The following is a 22,839-nucleotide window of genomic DNA, read 5'->3' on the forward strand; positions in this document are numbered from 1 at the left end:
GTTCTCAATGGCTGATGCAGTGAAGTCTAGTTTGGTTTGTACATCCCATACCTGATGATACTGTTTCTCCCAGCACTGTCTTGCAGCACTTACAAATTACTCTGGTATTTTCCTCTGATTTCTGTAGGACAAAAAAATATCATTTAAATGTCACTCAGTTATTCTGAAAAAGGAATGTATCATTTTAACACATTCTTCAGAGTAGATAGTGAACTTTGTACTTGTTTCTGTTCTCTTTATGTTTACATACACACAGATTTGCATCCACTACTTCAGGTTTCTACACTTCAACTTGCTTGCAAGTTTCATACTAGTTTTAAAAAACGGCAACAGATACTGACTACACAGCATAACCTGTAACAGCTGACAGGAGAATCTTGAAATATTGAGTGACTGGATGATAAAATGACAAGGTAAATTTGATTTTGATAAGGCAAAATAATGCACAGGAAAAGAAGTATTCCAAAATATATACATAAAATATTATGCTGCAATGTAACTACCATCACTCAGTAAAAAGTTCTAGTCACTGTGGACAGTATTACAGGAATACCAGTTCATTGTTCAGCAGAGAGCAGAAAATGTCCGCAAAGTATTTTGAATTACTAGAAAACAGCTGAAGAACACAACATAGCATGATATTTCAGAAAGGTTCTGTGCAGGCTTATTAACCTGGGTGTAGCACAGTACAGCTCTGGCCTGGAAGTAATATATATATGAAACCACAATGATGTTCCTGAGTTAGTAAACCCTTCTGGAGCTAGAAATCCTGGGAATGTAATGAGAAGACACCTAAATTGGATTTTTACATGTGGTCTTTGTATAATCACCTTTATAACTCTTCATCTTTATAATTGTCCATACAGTATACAATGCATAAAAATACCCATGTGTGATTAAACAACTACTGTTTTATTGGCTTGGTTTATAAGTCTAAACAAGTCACTATCAACTTGAGAAATCATATTGCAGTACACGCCTATCAATTGATCACATCAATTACTGGTTGCTACAACCTCCTGAAGGTTTAAGATTAGGGCATCCATTATTCACGATGATCTGTGAAGCTCTTTTCCAACCACTGCTTTCCTAAAGTCACAACCTGCTTTGTGGGCTTTCAAGCATCTTACCTCAAATTTAATTTTATTAAAGCTTGTACTGTTAGTATTATTTAGCATAAATTAAAACCTCCAAATTTATCTTTTTCTGAAACCTTTGTAAAAGCTGGTGACAGTTCCCATGGATTCCAAGTGAAGTGAACACAGATTCGCTCTTTGGGGAGCATAGTTTTCCTTCATCACCACTACCATACTCCTTAGTATTCAAATTTTAAAATGGATGGATGATGATGATGATGTGTCAGACTGATGTCCAGAACAAAAAATGATGCTCTGTGGCCTAACACATCACAAAATTATTTAAGAAAAAAACCCAAACCAGCATGAAGTAAATCCAATGGCCCTTGATGTGTCAGGTACACTCTTCATCTTACAAAGGTAAGGTTTGAGGTATGCATTACAGGCTGTCTTGAGAACCTGGATTGTGGAATTTCAGACTATGCAGATTTCCAGGTATAATTATCCTAATCAAAAATGGAATAATGCTTTGTTAATTGATTTATTCTAATTCAGGTGCCTTGAAGGATATGGGGTCTGTGATTAGACCAGTGATGAAACAGATTATAGACAAGTCAAGCAGACATGCTGGGCCAATTTTTTCAGTTGCTCTATGGAAAAGTGTAAGTATTTTCTGCTGCAATGATAGGGAAGGGGTAAACAAGAGAGACAGAGGAGTTATACACAACAGTCTGGATCATTAAGCAGGCTGTGCTTAGTCTAACAATCTGCACTAAAATATAGCCAAATGCCAGACCATATATTCAGGAAGAACAAAGCCAGTGATGATGAAATAAAGGAATACATAGTGGAAGAGAGCAAAAATCAAAAGAATTTCGATGATGGTAGCTAACCAAACCAGAGTTACTGATGAGGTGCTACAAAAGAAAGGGCAAATATGATCTCTGCATGCATGAACAACTGAATAGTTGATACAGATAAACAGAAAAATATAACATTTTCAGAATTAGAGAGATAATTATGGCAAAAATGTACCTATAAAGTATGTTAAAAATTTGGTAAATGATTTGGGAAACTGCTACAAAAATGATTTCTAGAAAATAAATACACCTTAGAGATAAAAAGAGATAGAGCCATGCAATTCTTAGTGTGCTTAATTTAATAAGGCAGCAGCAAAGAGTCAGGATGATTAACCACTGAAACAGCTTACCAAGGAATGTAATAAAAGTTTCTATCATCTGAAGTATTAAATCAATACCGGACATCTTTCTCAAAGCTATAGCTCAGACAGAACTGATGGATTTGATGCTGGAAATACCTAACAGATTTCTCTGGTCTGTACTATGCAAATAATAAAATGAAAAGAAGGAACCACTCTAGCTCCATGAAAAACAGAAAGCGTCCTACATGGAGCATGAACTTATGATCACGAAGTTCTGCTTGCTTCTCATAAACGAGGAATCAAACTAAAAGCCGCAGAGAGAGCCCAACAGCCTCTGTTAAAGCTTCAGAGAGCTAAGTTGGAAGTACAGTTATGGAGATCAGAAGAAACATCTGATTCATATACATGCAGTTATCCCCTTTCCCAATTCCTATCTTGCTACTCCTCTCAAACATGCACAATAAAATTACTTGCTTAACATGAAGAGCAAGGATAAGTAGACAGGGTTTTGTGAAAACCGGTTATTTGAGGTTGGTACAAATATTGCACAGTACAAGTATGTAATATACAGCACTTCCTTGAAAGCTACAACTTGAATGTTTTTTTCTGACTAGTTACAAGTGCTAGCTAAGAATCGTGCAGTACAGTACCTAAAAAACACCACTAACTTGTATCATGTTTTAATGGAAAAAGCAACAGTTTTAGCTACACTAATTAAATCAGTATATCTATTTGACAACTTGCAGCTGCTGGCAATCTGCAGATGGAGGTGGATCACCAGCCTAATATTTTCTGTTTCTACTCCTAAGGATCCCTGATACGGTGTTAAGGAAAATATTTTCCCTAAGAGATACTATTAGGATGCTGCAAGACCATGTGACATTTAAAGACTATGTTACACCGGAAGACTAATAGATGTGAAAAATATGTTTGCAATGGACGGATGCTGTCTTGGTCCCACCAGAGGGTGGAAAAGATTGTTTAAGCATCCCTGATACATTCCTGCTACTATTTTGGTCATAGGCAAACACTTTCCAAAGAACTGCAATGCAATTAAAACAGAACTTTCATATGGGGGCAGACTGAAACAATCTTTTCTGAAATGAAAGCATTTATGTCAATATCAATCTATCTTGCCTGTAAATTTCTATTAGTCATATTATGGAAGAATTTTCTGTTTTGGTATGAGGGTTTTTTTCCTCATTAGTCCAGTTTCTGTGGGATCTTATACTTTTGCTCATTTGCTTGGCAACCAAGTGATGCTGGAAATATGCAAACACAGAAATGAGAATTCATTGCAAGTGTGAAAGTGTAGAAGGAGGGATTTGACACAAACAAGGGAAGAATTCTCAACTTCAATGCAAGTTCAAGGAAGCAAACATGAAAATTCATCACACTAAACTACTATTGTATGCTTCTGACAGAAAACAGCCTCCTCCCTCATTCAAAAGTTCTGCAGTTATCCTGGTTTGACCCACATTTCAGTAATATCTTTGTCCCACATCCTTTTATCATGTCTCTGCCTCAAAAACAACCATTTTCTGGCAAACATTCTCTCTGACTGATTGAAGAAGTGTTGGCGGACTGCTCCTCTTTCTCCAGGCTGCAATACGAACTCCATGCACCCTGCCTCTTCCTATCTTTGTTCCCATTGTCCTAAGATCTCTTTTGAGACTACTGAAATGTGAGATAATTCATTTTGGGGGCCTCTGGCAGAAAGCATTGTCCTCTTGGAAATTCGGAATCTTCTGCTCAGCCTCCTTCTTAAGGATACTTGGAAGAAATAATTCCAATTGCCACTGAGTTAATCCAAAGTAATCTGCTTCTCCCATGCTGATATCCTTTCAGCGTATCAGTTCTTATTTTCCCCTCCCCACATTCTGCTTTTCAAAGAACAATGGAACAAGAAACCAAAGGGACCACAGCTGCAAGATTTGCAGATATGGACCGCAGGACAAAACTGCTCCCCAGGCAGATGGCTTGCTTGGATGCATTGCACCAGCAACCGCTGAAGTGCAAGAATCCTGGTGATTTAACTGGGGATAATACAAATCCCTACCGATGATAAGCAGCAGCAGCAGACGGGAATTAGGGTCTTTGGAGTTACTTCTCAACAGATTAAAAGTTTCATGTTGGGTACATAGCAAGTCATCAGCTGTTAGAAGCACAAGTTGCCAAGGCAGCAACGATTCCCATAACTGTAGAAGGATTTCAGTAATCAGGTTAACTACATGGTATTGGATGAAAAGATGGTATGTGCAGCTCCATCCTTTGTAAGCACAAATACAGACAAGTGGTAGATTAACAGAAAAGGCTTTATGGAACTGTAGGCTTTGGTGAACATAGTTCCTGGATGTTGTTCTGGTAGAAGAAAAGATTATTGCTTGAACTTTTATATAAGTGCTAAATTTCCAAGACGAGGAAAGCGTTGAATTTTTTTCTTCATGGGTTTTATCCCATCATTGAAACACCAGTATCCCTACAAATGTTTTTTACCTGAGCAACAATAAATTTTGATGTTTCTAAGGCAACCCATAGCTTTCTTCCTGGAGACTCAGCTGACTGATATATCCCCTCCTGGAACACCTCAGAGTATCAACATGAAGAGGTATTACCTGGGATGGCAGGTCCCTTTCTCTAAACAGAGCAGTCAGACAAACTCAACTTCCTTAGTATATTCAAAGAGTATAAGACAGCCACATCTGAACCCAAAACACACTCTGATTTTTCTAAGCCTTTCTAAAGCTAAAAAAAAAAAAAAAAAATCACATTTTCCTTTGATCATATTTATGGTTATGCATCCAGTCACAGTTCAAGAAAAAAGCCATTGTTACTCCAGTTTCCTCCTCATTTTTCACTACTCTACCCTTTGACAAACACCTAACCCATTACAGTTACTATCTCACTAAATGCTGATGTCCTTCACTCAGGATATATTTGAGGGAGATACCTGGGTTTACATAATTAAATACTTTCCAATTAAGTTTACAGGAAGATGTTCTTCTTGCATATCTAGGTCAATATCAAGACTATGGTGCATACTTTAGAAAATGTAAACCATAGCTTAGAATATTTTCTGGCTTCTGTAAAACTGAATGTCAATAACTCCCTGAGACCTTCAAAACAGCTCTGTAATACATACAAGTTAAATAAACTACTGACAAAAAAGTGTTTTACAATGAAAGCATCCAAATACATTCACTTATGAATTATTCAAACAAAATACTTTACCAAGTTGGAATCACTCTGAGAAGCATGGTGTCCACTCTCTGAGCAGCACACTGGAGATTCAGACACATGTGATTCATTTCCTGAATTCAACAGAAAAAAAGTGTCTCCAAGAAAACAGTCGTCATGCTGAGGGTGCAAAGTGCTTCTGGCAAAGGGGTTAGGGTGACAACACCACTCGTCAACTAAAGCAGTCCAGTTTTCACTTGGTAGAGGAAGAACTCTTCGAAATTTCCTAAGAGGGAAGAAGAATGAATTATTTCAATATATTATATTATTTTCTAAGACACTAGAAGAGAGCTTAGACTCCTTACCAAAAGGGGGGGGGGGGGATTATGGCATTTTCTCAAAAGGAAGTGCTTGACTCTCCTTTCAGTCAAAGGCATTTTCTTTGGATGAATTCTGAGAAAGCAGTTGCTGAGTGTTTCCTGCCAAGTTTGTGATGAAGCATTTCCCAAGGGTGAATCTCCAATGATTATAAGGCAGAACTTGGCATAAACCTCTCTTGAAATGAATCACATGGCAAAAATAAAACAGTTCTATCCAGGCATGAAAAACAGAACAATGGGCATTTTGCAATTAAATTTATTATTTCTTCTTGTAAAGTTCCTTGCACCAAATGCTGATATAAAACCAACAGAAACAGACTGCTGCCACAGCAAGGGAGAGCATGTCCTCCAAAGCTCCTCAAAGTCAGATATCAGACTTTGAAAAAGCTAAATCCTGACAAAAAACACCATAGTACAGCATCATTTAACAACAACAACAAAAAAGGATAATGCAATCTTAATTCAGATTCAACTTTCAGAAGTGACATACAAAACCACCCAAATCCCTTTCTCCTGAACAGCTGTATGGACCAAGGAGGTTGCTCCAGGCAACACCAGACTTTGCTTTCATTATCAGTGTTGTTTTTAACTTACTTTGGTTACACAGAGGATTTTATAAGCCAAGGGTTAGAATCACTGCTTTAAGTTGTAAAATATACTTCTAAAGCCAGAATATATACATGTGGCTATATAATGCTTGGTCATTATGAGTGAGTAGTCAGTAATTTCCTGCCTACAGTTCCTATATCCATTCTGTGGTCCCAAGTGGTTTTTTTAAGAATGTAGTAGAAGTATTGATGAATACTGTCCACATATTTACACTTCCTTTAATCTGTGTTTTCTACAAAACTATTGCACTGGGAAGAAATTCAGTCCCTTTACCAAAACAACAGGTGTTTTAATAGTGTGCACCTCTCCCAACAGTTTTCTAGATGTACTGCTTGTTACAGACCTGTGCTTTCTGCCCTCTGCCTAGTTTCCTCAAAGGCTTTCCTCTTGTTATCTTATTTCTTCTGCTGTTGCCTTAAAACTTCACATAAAATTTATTGATTCTACTTCTTACTTAAAACTTGCAAATACACTTTGCTTATGGTGCTACTTCATAAATAAACACACAGCTGCTAAGCCAACAGTTAGACACCCTCCCCTTCTTGCAGTTCACAGGCTATTAAGATGCCAGTTCTTCCCATTGTAGTTTCTTGTGCCTTTTGTAGTGTTGGGTGGGTGAAAGTAAAATATTTTATGAAAACTTCCTTCTTTCTAGATAGACCACACATTTTAAACTGTGCTTGCCCCACCTGCAGATGGAAGTTGGAATAACTCGTCCTCTGACCCAGCTTTACTGTAACTAAGATCACCTCTCGGCACTACCCATCACTGTCTTCACTCTCTGTGATCTTATATATTTATTGCCTGAGATACAATCACAATTCTGCCACGGTGGATGTTGGCCTAATGACTGATTATTCATCAGCCTTGTACAATTAGTTCCAATGCCTGGACTCACACTGAAAAAAGAAATCTTCATTCCTATGTATTGCTTTTTACAGCAACAAAAAGCTGGCATTGCTCAGCAATGTTTTTTCAAGTGTTACATACAGGGGGAAAAAAAGACAGAGATTACCTTAAGCTGCAGACTAATGCTGTCCAGTTTCATTACATTACCCTTTCTTAACCCTCACAGCCTAGAGCATCAAGATTGTGAATTCTTGCCCAACAAAAGCAGTTGCTCCAACCAGTAGGAATTTCCTAAACAGACCCCTCCTAACTTTGAGCTATACAGAAAATAGAACATTTTCACTATATTTTAAGCTTTTGACATTTATATGTGGTGTGTTGGGCTTGTGTATGATGAAGTTTTGGTAGCAGGGGAGGGGGCCACAGAGGTGGCTCCTGTAAGAAGCTTCTAGAAGGTCCCCTGGCTCCAAGCTGGACCTGCCTCTGGCCAAGGCCAGGCCAATTAACGACAGTGGCTGTGACTCTGTGATAACATATTTAAGAAGGGGAACCTGAAAGGAGGAGGGGTTGTGAGGGAAATACCTCTGCAAACACCAAGGTCAGTGACAGAAAGGAGGAGAAGTGGGAGAGGTACGCCAGAGCAGAGATTCCCCTGCAGCCCGTGGTGAGAGGGCAGGCTCTGCCCCTGCAGCCTGTGGAGGTCCATGGGGGAGCAGATGCCCACCTGCAGGACCCCACGCCAGAGCAGGTGGATGCGCCCAGAGAAGGCTGGGACTCTGAGGGGAGCCCGCCCTAGAGCAGTCTGTTGCTGGGAGTACTGCAGCCCATGGCAGGGACCCATGCTGGAGCAGTTTGTGAAGAGCTGCAGGCCATGGGAAGGACTCACACTGAAGAAATTCATGGAGGACTGTCTCCCATGAGAGGGACCCCATACTGAAGCAGGGGAAAAGCGTGAGTCCTCCTCCCTTGAGGAGGATGAAGCAGCAGAGTCAACGGGTGATGAACCACAACCCTATCTCCTACCCCCTGCACCACTCAGGAGGAAGAAGTAGAGAAATCAGGAACAAAGCTGAGCCTGGGAAGAAGGGAGGGGTGGGGTGAAGTTTTTTTTAAGATTTGTTTGTATTTCTCACTGTCCAACTCTGACTGATTGGTAAATTAAGTGGTGGTGGTGGTTTTCAAATTAAATTGATGTTCTGTCTCTTCCCCAATTGAGTCTGCCCCCATGACCATAATTGGTGAGTCATCCCTCCCCATCCTTGTCTCAATCACCGAACCTTTTGTTTTATTTTCTCCTCCCCAGCCCTCAGGGGGAAGGAGTGAGGGAGCAGCTTTGTGGTGCTCTGTTGTCCTCTGGGCTTAAACCATGACAGGCAGGAAGCCATATTCTGGATCACTAGAACTGGAAAAATGTAACACTAATAAAAACATAGCTTTACAGAAAAATCAACAAAAAAGAAATGAAGTTTAACGGATGCTGACTAACTTGAGGCTGCTAAATACAGTGATAAAAGCTAGCTAACAGGGGAACTTTCTCCCCAGTCTTGCTCCTAATAACAACTGAGTTTCTACTTTAAGATAGCCAGCTAGGCTACCTTCATAGTCAGAGAGCAACAAACAATTCTTAGGTTGGGACCTTTAAGAGAAACTTTCTCCTTCTGACAGTGTCCAATATAGTCAAGCTGAATGGCCTTCTGGAGATCTCTGTCTCCAAACAGAGGAAGCCTAGGTAATTAACTTATTTTTAAAAAGCTAGAAGTTAGGCACTAGTGTAAAAGAGTCCTGCATGACAACGTAATTCTTAGGTGCGCTTCCATGCTAAGGTATCTGGCTGTAAAGCTCCTTATAAGACTGAACTAAGAAAAATAATCTCTAATACCCAGGAACCCAGTAATATCATCCTATCTACTAAAAATTCTGAAAACTGGAAGTAAAATGGACTTTAGACTTTTAAACATATAAGCCTTCTGTTCCATCAAAGAAAGAAGAAAGACCCAGCTGAATTTCTTTAACAGCTGACTTCCTTATTTACTTACTAAAAAATCTTGGACAGCCCAGCTTGACAGTTAATTGCCATGCTATCTATGTAGAAGTGTAATTAGAAGATTTCCCCATCAGATTTTAAAAAGAATACTTATGTAGGACAAATTCATAATGCTTGGACTCATGAAAAGCTTTATTGCTTAAGAGTCAATTTGTAAAATTTATTTTTCACAACATTCAGCCTTCTATTGGGTTTCCGTGCCAAGGTTTTGATAGCAGGGAGCTACAGTCGTGGCTTCTGTGAGAAGCTGCTGGAAGCTTCCCCTATGTTCGACAGAGCCAATGCCAGCCAGCTTCAGGACAGGACTGCCACTCACCAAGACTGAGCCCATCAGCAACAGTAGCACCGCTATGATAACATATTTAAGAAGAGGAAAAAAAACCTGCACAAATGCAACCAGAGAGAGTGAGAATATGTGAGAAAAACAACCCCGCAGACACCAAGGTCAGTGAAGAAGGATGGGGAGGAAGTGCTCCAGGTGCTGGATCAGGCTGTGCCCCTGCAGCCCCTGGAGGAGCAGAGATCCACCTCCAGCCCATGGAGGACCCCACGCTGGAGCAAGTGGATGCTCAAAGGAGGCTGTGACCCTGTGGGAGGCCCACGCTGGAAGAGGCTTCTGGCAGGACCTGTGGACCCATGGAGAGAGAGGAGCCCACAGTGGAGCAGGCTTCCCGGCAGGACTTGTGACCCCATGGACTACCACACTGGAACAGTCTGCTCCTAGAGGACTACACCCCACAGGAGGGACCCACGCTGGAGCAGTTGGTGAAGATCTGCAGCCCATGGGAAAGGACCATGCTGGAGAAATTTGTGGAGGACTGTTGCCCATGGGAGAAACCCCACGCTGGAGCAGGGAAAGAGTGTGAGGAGTCCTCCCCTTGAGGAGGAATTTGCAGCAGGAGACAGTGTGTGATGAACTGACCGCAACCCCATTCCTGGTCCCTGCACTGCTCAGGGGGAGGAGGTAGAGAAGCTGGGAGTGAATTTGACCCCAGGAAGAAGAGGGGGAGGTGGTTCTAAGTTTCAGGTTTATTTCTCATTATGCTACTCTGACTTGATTAGCAATTAAATTTTTCCGAGTCAAGTCTGTTTTGCCTGTGATGGTAACTGGGGAGTGATCTCTTCCTGCCTTTATGTCAACCCATGAGCCTTTCACTTTATCTTCTCCCCTGTCCAGCTCAGCAGGGGGAATGATAGAGCAGCTTTGGTGGGCACCTGGTGTTCTGCCAATTATCAGGCCTAGCATAAAGGACACAGCCAGCATAAAGATGAACCAATAACCAAACTGTATTTGATACAAAGGGGTCAGTACATGGGTGAGCGCCGCAGGTACAAACAAGTCAGTCAGATTATACATAATTGACATCAATCCCACTGACCCCAACAATGACACCACACAACCAACAATGGGGGGAATAAATGGTGAAATGCAGTCTCCCATAGAAGGGATGGGAGACAACCGAATCAACAAGCCAAATATGTAAGACCAAGGAAGCCACATACTGAATCTCTACACAGCCCACATTTACAAAAGCCAGACCTGACTGGAGCCCAGTCCCAGGGAGACAGGAGGTCCTTCCCCAACAAAAAACTCTGCAAAGTGCATCCACCTCACAGACAGACACTGCCCCTGCCTGCAAGTGGTCCCAGCTTTTATCCCCAAGTGGGACACCTGACCTTTGCTTACTTACTGCAGACACCCGGGGCTCATTTACCCAATGGCTCTCCCTGCAAGGCCGGCCCCACCCTGGAGGGAAGCCTAAAGGCAAACTCACCCCCCCTTTGTGAAGGGCTGTTGGAATCACCCATATGTCAACCTTAATTTGGGGCTTGGTGTTGAAACCCCAGCATTTCACCTGGCATCCAGCCAGTCCACCCACCATAAGCCTTTAAGAGTTTCTTCATGACAGAAGTAAAGTCTTAAAGAATTATTTTATACATGAGCTACACTTAACCTAATTGGAAGGTGAGAAAGAAAAAAGAAAGTATCCCAAATCCTTTGCAGCTCTTAAATCATAGGAAAAAAAAAAAATCAAATCACTTCCTCTAATATGGGTAATGTGAGCTTAATGGAGAAGAACCAGTGAGCACAACGCTAAACTCTGAAAAGCTATCAGCTGCATGAAAGGAAACAGACTAAGCCAGAGGATTTTGTATAGAGTCCATTTTCTCGCATCAAGGTAGGATCACTTACATTTAAAACATTCCTAACATTTCTTAATCTAGTCTTTAAAATGATGGCTTTCTATGCAGTCTCTAACAGTAAAAAATAAGCTTTAGAATAGGTTTGGGTTTTTTTTTTCATTTTAAACTAAATTCCTCTTGCTTCAACTGAAGACTACTGCCACCTTCTCTGCAGCAACTTCTTACATATTGGAAGAGTCTCACATCTTCTCCACAGCCTTATCTAAATTAAATCCAATTTATTTCCATTTCTTCTCAAAGGTATAATTTTCTAGAACTCAAGTTTTTCTTATTACAGACCCTTCCCTAGTAATTCACACTTTAGTAAGTTCCTCCTCACACAGTTCTTTAACTTTCCTTCAATCCCACCGCCTGTGTTGCCATTACCATACTCTCCCTGGAGAGACCAACACACAAATTCTGTAGCTAAAAGTACTATGTTACTGTCTTCCTTTTGGAAGTGCTGGAACAGGTGTTGGATACACGGGCAGCTCCCCTCTTTTACCTTTGTCTTAAAATTTTTTTAGTGATAATATTCAAAGGGTTCAGAGGTTCCCTGCAAGGAGAAATGCCAAGCAAAGAGCCATGAACATGTCGGTTTTTTTCTTTCTCAAAAATTCTGACCGTATTATGTTATAGGATGCAGAACCAGAAGACGTAAACTCTATACATATGAATTTAGTGCACTGAAATTCAGGAAAACACCCACTCAGAGATGAAAATATAAAACTGCAATATGTTTTGAAATAAAATGTTACTGACTAGAAATTAGAAGTTTCGTTACTCTACAAATGTGTCAAAATAAGAGTTATTACTAGACTTTCTGATGAGGCATTTCAGAAGAGAAAGCTAGGCAATCCTCACTCACATTCAAGTCAGCCATATATCCATATGTATGTCAAGAAAGTAAAAGGAGTTTACAGAATATACCACATTCATATTACTATTTTGAGTAATAGGAGAGACACGGATCATAAAAGGCTACAAGTGCATCTCTAACAATTCTTATAAATCCAGATGAAGCTGTCAAAATTGTTCATCAGAAGAGCCAGAAAATGCAGCAGCTTTTTATTAAAATTCTCATTCACTCTGCAGACTTTGTAAGGAACAGAGAGGAAGGCCAAGTCACACAGCTAAGAAACATTTCCTCTGTTTCCAAAATTCAGCATCCTTGAACTATGTGGAGGTTGGCTTTGTTAACAGATAGAAGGGATCTGTGGTCAACCCCCCCATTCTGAACAGCCATTCTGTAACTATGGCATGATGACAGAAGGGAGTTCGTAAGAGACTGAGCGGAACTAAAGAGGATCCCTGAAATGTAGAGGAAGAAAGAAGTCTAGACTTCTTTCAGTTTTAATCCCTTCAACATAGCAAAGATGTCAACTACTGAGTATTTTTTAAATCAGTGAAAACTATGAACATTTGCAATATTTTCAGGCCAAAATGTTACAGCTTTTGTTTGTACAGCAAAACCAGAAGCTGTTATGATGCGTGCAAAGAGATTCTGTATGACCAAAAAGCACAGATCTCAAAGCAGAAACATGAGGAAGTCTAGCTACAAAAGGAAATGTCTCACTCAAAGCATAGCAGACAAGCAGGAAAAGAATCCAGATTTCCCAGCTTTCAGGGCAATGCACCAAACTTCCTTTGTAAAGTACTTCTACTCTCCAGCCAGACTGAAATCAAGAAGCAAATGAATAAAAACAGTAAAAAACTGTTTCAGGTGATCTTGCTTTTTAGTTACCCGTAGTGCTTCAAAAATGTTTTCATCTATCAATTTAAAAATAAATGCCTTTTAGCTGTCTCTCTAAGTACACAAAATAACACAAATATCAATCACTATGGCATTTATTGCTATAAATACAAGACACCGCAGTACTCACCGGTCTTTTACTATGATGTCACCACAGGATTGACAGTAAAAGACATAATTCTTCTGGGGTTTCAGGTTTTCCGACAAAGTAACCCCCAAATCTATAGATAAAGAAGACATATTAATCTTCAAAACTGTGTAAAATTTTCAGTCACCTGTACAGAAATGTCCTGCCAAATATCTCAAATCAAAAAAGATAAGCATCTAACAAACAAGGCAAATGCTGATACTTAAAACCTTAATTGAGTTACCTATAGAAGCCAAGTACTTAGATTTAAAAAAAAATTTGCCATCTCCACCTCATACCCTATATTGCTGAGTAGGAATTATATATGTGAATAATTATTTTAAAGGTGCAAATCCTCTCCACAGGGAGAGCTGAAATATTAATATCATTAGAGAGAGATTGTATAAATTAAAATACAGTGCCACTCTTTTGTAATGATATTTCTGCTAATCAGTGTTTCTGCAATATGAGGGTACATCCTAATATGTAACACAAAATAGTTGGGGGGGGAGGTAAGAGAGGGCACTAGTTTTAAATTTTCAGGCAGGTAAGATACCAGCCACTGTGGCACCACTCGAGGAATAGATAGTGAGCAATACCCTCTGCAGGCCAGCAAAGAAAAAGCAGTCTCACAAAAGCCAGCTCAGACAACTTTTCCATATTAGAAAAGAAGCTATAAAAGCCTCCACAAATTATCAAATAGCATTAAGAGGAAGAAAACTAAAACTGTAAGCTTAGCTCTGTGTATGAATATGTTTTGTATTGCCCACTTTCTCAGACTCAAGACTCAAAGTGTATTCTCAGCAGTGGCATTCAGTATTTAAGATTTAGGTTGCAACCACAAATGAAAAGTACTTTAAAGGATTCCAGAATTTCAAATAAGAGTTTTGCACACTAACATAAAACATTAAAGACTAACTAAGGTTATCCAATATATATGTCGATTACCATCTGGTTCACATATACGTTTTTCACTGGTACAACTTTCAAAGTTAAATTTTCAAAACTTCATCTTTGATCTTTTGAAGCATACCTCATTAATAAGACACACTAAATAATTTTTATATAATTGAATTGTCAAAGCATATAATTACAACATCAGCATAACATAAAATCAAGAGTATTCTAACACATTTCTGGTACTGAAGCCATTATTGCACATCATGTACTTTATCGGTCATTTCTACTTTAAAACCACAGAATAACAGGATTGTGTTATTTAATGTATCTTTCTGTGCCACACCCTGTTAAATGAATCTAAATACACTGATCCTGGATGCTAGAATAAAGCAGAGCACCAGCTATACTACCAGGCTTTCTAACTGTGCAATCACAACCTAGACCTGAATTATCATGATGGAAATAAAGAAGGTAACTTTACAGATGTTACCTGCAACACCAGCCTCTGCAAACTGACGCTGTGCGAACAAGCCCCAACACAGAATCACAACCCTTTATAACTAAGTGGTCAGTGACAACCTTACCGTGATAGCCTGGACAAATGATATTACCACATTTTCAGCTGCGAAACATGAAATAGGAGGGAAAGAAAACAATTTTGATGTAATATGGCAAAGCATGGGGGAGGAACTGAGAGCAGTTGTCAAACTCCTACACAAAACACGTCCTCAGCAACCACATTTCCCTTTCACTACACCACTCTGCACTTTGGATTTTTTAAACTGACAATTTTATTAAATCTCATCAGTTCTTGCTTGAGTCTTCAGTTCAGAGCTAAAGAGAGCCTTTTAGAAAAAGTGACAGCATATACACAGAATACACAGAATCATCTAGGTTGGAAAGGACCCTGGAGATCATCTAGTCCAACCGCTCGCCTAGCACAGTTCCCACCTACAGCATATCCTTAAGCTCTAAATCGACCCTACTCTTGAACACCTCCAGGGATGGGGACTCCACCACCTCCCCGGGCAGCCCATTCCAACACCTAACAACCCCTTCTGGAAAGAAATGCTTCCTAGTATCTAGTCTGAACTCTCCCTGGCACAACTTGAGGCCATTCCCTCTTGTCCTGTCGCTTTCTACTAGACTAACAATGCAAACCACGAACTTCCAGCTGTTTGGGGGTTTTGTGCTGGGTTTTTTTGTGCTGCGGAAAGTATCCTTTAAAGTCCCTGTCCGCACGTCACTTAAAACCGTAAGGTTTCAGGGCAGCCTGAGCGAAGCAGCCCGGTTCTGGAGCAAAGGTCCGCCCCGGCTTACCGGCGCGCGGCGGCGGCGGGCGGCGCAGGCGCATGCGCAGGTGCAGGCCCTCTCCGGGGAGGCGGCGCAGGCCGCGGCAGGAGGACGGGGCCAGCCTGACCCCTGCCGGCAGCGCCGCCGCCTCGCAGCTCCCGCCGCTTCTCGCTTCCAGGCGGTCGGCGGCCACCGAGACATCCACCGGCCGGCTCGGGAGGTCCGCCTCGCTGGGGACGCAAACGGACGGGTTTAACCTCCGAAAGGAGGCGTCAGGACGAGCCGCCGCTCTGTGCGCGCAGGCCACAGCGGGCCGAGCGGGACCTCGGCGCTGCGGCACAGGAGCCGGGCTGCGGCTCGCCCCACACGCTCAGCGCCCGCTGGAGACGCGACGCGAAGGCGGCGTGAGGGGGCGCGGGACGCCGAGCCCACGGCCCGGGTGGACCGAGCCCGGGACTGGCCTGCAGCTCCCCCGCGGCCCCGAGACCCCTGCGGTAAACCGGTGTCCCCAGCGGGCGTGGGGAGGAATCGAGCGAAATAAGCCACCGTTCTCAGGAAGCGTTTATTTGGACAGTAACTCGGGCTTTTCCGCGTTGCACGAGAAGGGAGGGACAAGGGAAGGCGCCGGTACGTGACCCGCTCCCGCCCCCGTTTAAGGCTAGGGAAGCTAAAAGCCAGACCCCCGCCCCAGCGCCGCGCCCTGCGCCTCCCCCGCCGGCACCGGCCGCTCCGCACGGCCCGAGCAGCGGAAGGCAGGCAGCGCCCCGCACTACCGGATAACCAGCAAGGCGCTCTGCGTCCCCCGCCTGATCTCCAGCAGGAACCCCCCCGCCATGCCGGGCCTGGCCGCACCGCCGCCGGCCAACGCGCAGGAAGCGACCGCTCTTCCGCCGGCGCAGGCGCGGTGCGGCCGCCCGCCACAGCGCCCCCTGCAGGTCGGCGCCGCGCGGTGGTCGCCGGCCTCTCCGCGCCCTGTCTGTGGCGTCGGGCCGGGGCGCTCAGGCCTGGGTCCCACCGGGTCCCGAAGCCCCGAGGTCGAGGCCCGCACAGTCCAAGGCTCGGCTGGCCTCACGGGCTTTTCTTAAGCCCAGCCTGAACCTCCTGGGTGTCAACAACTGCCTGTCGTTTCCTGTCCTCCTGCCACACCTCCACTGTGAGGATCCTGGGTCTGTCTTCTCAGGCACGTCCCCACAGGCGCTGGGGGCTGTGGTTGGGTCCCCTTCGAAGCCATCTCACCTCACAGTGCTCCAGCCCCAATCGTACTGTTAACAGACACTTTCCCTGCAAGGGGCATGGGGAGAAGACTGGGCACTGTCTCTAGGTGTGGCCTATCACATGCCAAGTAATGGGGCATAATCAGTCTCCTTGATCTATGGGTTCCGCTCCAGGACAGTGTTGGCCCTCGTTGCCGCCAGAGCCAGCTCAGCTCACTGCCCTGGAGACTTCCCCACACAGCTGCTCCCCAGCCAGGCACTCCTGGTCTCTACTGGTGCTGAGGGCTCATCCTTCCCAGGGGCAGCAGTCCCCATGATAACCAGGCTTTGTGACACAGAGACTCCCTTGGGTTGTATCAATAGACTTCATTCACTTTTTTTATCCTGACTGGGTGGTCTGTAATGCGCCCACCAAGGTGTCACCCTCACTGGCTTCTCTTCTGATCCTGACGGACAACCTTTGACCCAGCCTATTGCCCAGCCCATACAAGAGCTCCACATACCCAAGATGCTGCTTCACAGAGAGGACGGTATCATTGGTGCTCATGTGGACAAGCAGTCAGGGGTAGTAGGCTGAGGCATGGGCGAGCCTCAGCAGTGTTCTTGCAACGTGTTAGATCCAAGCTCCTAGCAAGCAAAAAACCCAGACAGCAAGTCAGGTTGGCAGACAGGGTCCTCCATCCCTCACAGCAGGGGATCTCCTTCATCACTCATTGCTCTCCTTCACCACTTTCTCTTGGAGGTGCTCCTGTGTGGTTCAGGCTTGACCAACTGTGATAAGCTTTTCTCCCATCATTTCTACCAGGGCATGGAGCCTATACTCCAGTTGCAGATCTGCAGATGGAGAAACAGCTGTCCTCCTGCTTCTAGATGTCACAAGCTTCCAGCCTTTCCCATCATGGGAAACCCTCAATTTCACTACATCCAACCACAGTCTCTAGCTGCCCCTTTTCTGTGCAGTTTGGGCTGTCACTTTTGCAGGGTCTCTGGGAAGACCCTGTCAAACTCTTTTTCATCTTCCCTGTTACTGCGCAGTCTGCTGGACTGCTCCTCAAGGTCCTTGGATTGGCAATGACTCCTCACCACTGCACGCATCCAGCAAGCAAGGGCACCACCTCTGCAGGGTGGCCCCTGCAGCCCCAGGCCCCTGAAGCTGTAGCCCCCCTACTAGGTCTGGCTGGGATGGAGTTTCCTCACAGCACCTCATATGATGCCATGCTTAGGATTTGTGGCCAAACAGCGTTGATAACACACAAATGTTTTAGCTGTTGCTGAGCAGCATTTGCACACTGTCATGGCCTTCTCAGTGTCTCACTCTACTCCCCCCAGCAAGCAGGGTGGAGGCAGGGAAGAGGCTCGGGAGAGGTAGGACAGCTGACTCAAATTGACCTGAGAGATATTCCAAAGCACATAACATCATGCTCAACAATAAAAACTGAGAGCATAGTCTTTCCAAAGTAGCCATTGCTCGGACACTGGCTGGGCATCAGCAGTCTGCCTGTGGGAGATGGTGAGTGATTGTATGGGGGTTTTTTTACCTTGTTCCTTCACTTAATAAACCATCATTATCTTGACCCACAATTTCTCTTGCTTTTGCTCTTCTGGTTGTCCCCCTGTGGAGCAGTGAGCTAGCAGCTGGCTGGGGTCAACTCACCATGCCTAAGAAGCTCTGCCTGAGCAGAGGCTTCTGGTGAACCAGGGGCAGGCTCAGTGCTGGGGACTGTCCTGTGGCATCTCACAGCACCACCACCCACTCCCTGCCTTGTGAACAACCACCTCTCCACCCCTTCTTGCAACATTACAAGTCTGTCTGAATTCCTCCCAATCCAAGTTCAACCAGCTCTTGACTGATGTCATTTTACACTCATACCAAAAGGGCTGTTGGCACAGGCATATGCTGCTTGGGGGTGAGGCTTCCTACTGCCTCTCAGGAGGTCTTTTATCAAGAGACTGTAAGCCCACCTTGATACCCCTGTGTGACTGCCCCTTAGCTCATGAGCACTGTCACTGCTGCATTCTTCATCCAGCATGCTGCCCTCACAGTATGAAAGAGGCTCTTGACGGTATGTATTCAAGGACACCAAGGAAAGAAGCTATTGTTTTGGAAAAAACAACTCTTTTGCAATGTTGTTTACTTTCTATCAAAGTCATAAGACCTCCTGTGATTGCAAAGATTTATTTTAAAACATGATCTGCAAAGCTTCAAACAAAAAGGCAGATTCGCATGTGTTAATTTTATAGGAATATACCATGTAAAACATGAATACATTGAAGTAATCTTAGTCCTTGGAGTTGGCAAGACCAAGCAGTTGTTTTAGGAGAGTCTCAAAAAAGCAGATATAGTAAGGTTAGATTTTGTGTGAAAAATATGGCAGACAATACTCAGCTAAACTGTCCCAATCAAGTATTTTTTTCTACAAAGTATGAATTTAATATTCTCTTATGCAGACTATGCTCACTATATGCTGTTCTGAGGGTGTTGTTTTGGGATTTTGTTGTTGTTTGGTTTTTTTAAGGAAGAAAATTATTTAGTCCACAGGGTGGCTTTCATTTCCAATTACTTCACAATTTACATATTACAGGTTAACTTGTTCTGAGCAAGCAGGTCACCCTTCAAACATAACATCTGTGTAATTATACAGGAATCCTCTCCTAGTAATAGTAAAAGGGCCTGGGGCCCTGACTTTACAAAAGCTTGCACAAGGCTACAAAGTTACAAGTAAGCTTAAGTATTTGCAGGGTGTGAGCTTCATTTATTCAGAATGGTCTATTACAGGCTTCGCACCATTTCTGCAGAGAAATCATTACACAGAAATTAAGGCAAATGTCCTACAGAGCAAGTGCACCTAGCATCAGTGGTGCATCTAGCCCAGTATTTTGAACATCAGTAAAGGAGATACTATTTAGGAAGAGCTTCCTAGTGTGGTCGCTTCCTGGTACTTCCCCTGCATCTCTCACTGTATTAGGGATGCTGGAGGGTAGATCTCTGCCCATTTCCTTCAGTGTCCACTTACGGATGTGTTTGACATCAATATGAATAATGCCTCCTTGAACCTATGGGGAGCATCCAACTCCCCAACCTCTGGTGGCAATACGTTCCAGAAGTTCACAATCTGCTTTGCAGCAAAGCATTTTCTTTACATGCCTCAAGAACGATCTTCCACTGTTTTCATGAGGTGCCTCCTCATTCTCATACTGTGGATTTAACAACAACTTTGTATCTTTCACGATTTCATAAATCTTGATCAATCTTCTCCCCTGCCTTCTCTCTCTACATTGAACACTCCCAGCCACTATGGCTCTCGCTGTGAGGCTGCGGCACCATCCCTCCTCTGCGCCTTCCCTAACCCCTCTGCAACCTTCCTGAGCCGTGAAGACAAGAACTGATGCAGTAATCAATCTGAGGCTGCGGCAGCATTTTATATAGCAACCAAACAACTACCTCTATCTTGTTCTCAATATTCTTCCTGATAAGGTACAATGTTTTGTGGGGGTTTTTTGATTGCCACTGCACATAAAGTTGAGACAATTTCAGAGAACTGTTTGAGAGCTCTGAGTTGTAACTGCCATTACTAAATTCAGCACAGGGAAAGCTTAGAAATCTAACTGCTTTACAGCACAGGAGCACGTGAAGTCATGTAGTTAGCCACCGAAAGTCCCACCACTTCTGTGAAGATCACTGATTTTAAAGAGCTTCAAAAGCACCACCAACCCTAGTTAAGAATTAAAATCTCAAATGAATTTTTAAGTATCTTCAAAGAAAAATAACTGCAAATGAATCATTTTAATTGGAAATACACGACCTGTACAGTCATACTCAATACCTCAGAAAACCAGTGGGAGTTGTCAGCTTTCCATAAAGTAACTGTTTCTCATCTACTGAATCCTGGAAGAGTTTAATGAGAAAAGGAACTGCATTTCCTCTTTATTGTTATCCCAAGTCTGGAGAATAAAATTAGACTTCATAAAATGTTGGCTGATAACATAAGTCACCAAGTAGAAGATTTATAAATATTATGAGATTTTCCTCTGGCAATATTTCAGAAATATTTACTTGTCTTCAGACAAAGTCTAAAAGATTTATTACAGAAGCTAAACACATTTTTTTTTTCCCAGTTGCTTAAGTCATTTATAACCATAATAAAAGTTTGCTACTATGAAGCCTGCTTAAATTTGAGCACCATAAGGATGACTTTGAAGCTAAGAGATTGCAGTCTAAGAACTGCACCCTTCATGCTGTGGAACTGGCCACTTGAACATCGCTCTTGCAGAAAAACAATTCCTCCAATATCGTCCATGTGGGCACCCAACACAGCTTTCTGTGTAGGAAGGACTCCAGCATACCAATCACAACCAATTTGAGAAAACTATATATACAACTACTACTACTAATATAATCAGTAGTATTTTCTAAAGTACCACCTTCCTTCTATTTTCCCTGCACTATATTTTGTGAACGATGTAAAGATTAGGCAAAATAAATACGTATGCACATATATAAGCCCCCTATTTTTACTTCCATCAGTGCGCATGTGCCCATTTCGCACGTTTTCTCCCTCTGTGGCACGACGAGGGCCCCATCGGCGAGGCCCGAGAACCTCCACACGCGGCGCCACCTCTTCCTCCGCACAACGCGCAGTGGACACCGGGCGGGCGGCTCCCGCGCCAGCGCAGGTGCGCACCTACCCGCGTACCTCAGCGCACCCCCAGGCGCCCCTGAAGGCCCCGGTTCCCGCCCCGAACCCAGGGCGGGTCCGTGCGGGGCCCCGCGCGCCTTTCGGCCGCGGCCCGCCAGGGGGCGCGGGGCGGCGGCGCGGGGCGGCGGGGGAGGCGCGCCGCAGTGCATGCCGGGAGCTGTCAGGGCGGTGCGGGGGTGCCGGTGGCGGTCGGGCTCTTCCGGCTGGGTCGCTCAGGTAACGCCGCTCGTCCCGGCGCCCCTTCCTCTGCCTCTTCCTTCTCCTCTTCCTCCTCCTCCTCATCGTCCTCCTCCCGGCGCGGCTCGGCTGCAGGGCCCGGTGGCAGCCGTTCCCCTCCTCCCTCCCCGCCGCTGCGCTTCTGTTGGGGAGGGCGCCGCAGCCGAGCGGGGTCCGCCCCTGGAGCCGAGCCGGCCCTCCCTCCTCTGCTCTGCTCTCCCCTCCCCACCCCTTACCAGGCCGCGGGCACCGTCAGGGAGGACGAGGGCCGGCCCGGGCCCGAGCTGGCCTGGGAGCGGGGGGCGGGTACCGAGGAGCCTGGATAGAGCGGTTAGCCTGTTAATTGCTCTGCATTAGTTAACCTGTGTGTGGCACCTGTCTCGGCTGCCTGTCGCTCCGCGGTCTGCCCGCTGCTCCCCCACCCCGTAGCGCAGAGCGGCCCCAGGTGGGATTCGAGGCTGCAGAGCCTCTTCCCCGCCCCTCCCGCCCCGGCACCCGCCGCGGGCGCTGCCGGATTTCGCCCTCCGTGGAGGGGCTTCCTTAGGGGACCCCTTCCCGCCTGGGAACAAGCTCGGCGTTGGGCTGCCAGAGCCGCCCTGCTTTAACCTTGAGCGTCTAAGGGCTGTGGGCCTCTTTTGGGTCGGATTCCTGGCTGGCTGGCTCGAGTTGGCTGGCTCCTGGTTGCTTGAGCTGCTGCGTGCGGTGTTTGGAAGGATACAGGGGGCATATGGCTGTCCGTGCAGCGCAGGGTTAAATTTAATCTGTTGATGCAGGGATGGCCTTAAGTCTTGTGATACTTGTGATATTTGAAAAGCATAAATACGTGACGGCTTCTAGTGTTAAATGTCTTTTAGAAGTAACATTTGCATACTTGTAATAATAACAACCAGAAAAGCCTGAACAATTTACCTCTTAAGTACCATAAAATGTACTGGAAATGGAGTGCAGGGTTTGATGAGCTTGTTCTGGGTGACTCAACCCTCGTATTTTCACTGCTGATTAGCAAGAACCCTTACAATCCTGAATCTTTCTATATGCAGCAGTAGTGAATGTGTTATGGTTCTCAGGTTAACTGTGTAATGTGATACCTGAATTCCAGCTATAGATGTGTGAAGTGGTGGGAAGACTCTAAATAGTAATGGGCTAGATGCTTGCAGG

The 22,839-nt window shown here is 44.3% G+C and overlaps 2 protein-coding genes across 3 annotated transcripts in view; one reads left to right on the forward strand and one right to left on the reverse strand.

Moving 5' to 3' along the window:
* Nucleotides 1–16,428, reverse strand: part of UBE3D (ubiquitin protein ligase E3D) — a 94,618-nt gene extending 78,190 nt beyond the window's left edge. For both annotated transcript variants that reach the window (XM_074922707.1, XM_074922699.1), the window contains exons 1-5: nucleotides 16,328–16,428; nucleotides 15,582–15,784; nucleotides 13,365–13,455; nucleotides 5,470–5,701; nucleotides 52–121 (exon numbers count right to left, since the gene is read on the reverse strand). In XM_074922707.1, coding sequence (XP_074778808.1) covers nucleotides 52–121; nucleotides 5,470–5,701; nucleotides 13,365–13,455; nucleotides 15,582–15,784; nucleotides 16,328–16,389 — 658 coding nt within the window. In that variant the 5' untranslated portion in view covers nucleotides 16,390–16,428. The remainder of the gene's footprint in view (nucleotides 1–51; nucleotides 122–5,469; nucleotides 5,702–13,364; nucleotides 13,456–15,581; nucleotides 15,785–16,327) is intronic.
* A 5,187-nt stretch (nucleotides 16,429–21,615) lies between these two features.
* The window catches only part of DOP1A (DOP1 leucine zipper like protein A), a 68,471-nt gene continuing 67,247 nt past the window's right edge, over nucleotides 21,616–22,839 (forward strand). Inside the window, exon 1 of the mRNA XM_074895957.1 lies at nucleotides 21,616–21,681. The gene's annotated coding sequence lies outside the window, so the exon portion shown is untranslated. The remainder of the gene's footprint in view (nucleotides 21,682–22,839) is intronic.

This window comes from Athene noctua, chromosome 1 (assembly GCF_965140245.1).
Source record: "Athene noctua chromosome 1, bAthNoc1.hap1.1, whole genome shotgun sequence".
In the NCBI taxonomy this organism is placed as follows: Eukaryota; Metazoa; Chordata; class Aves; order Strigiformes; family Strigidae; genus Athene; species Athene noctua.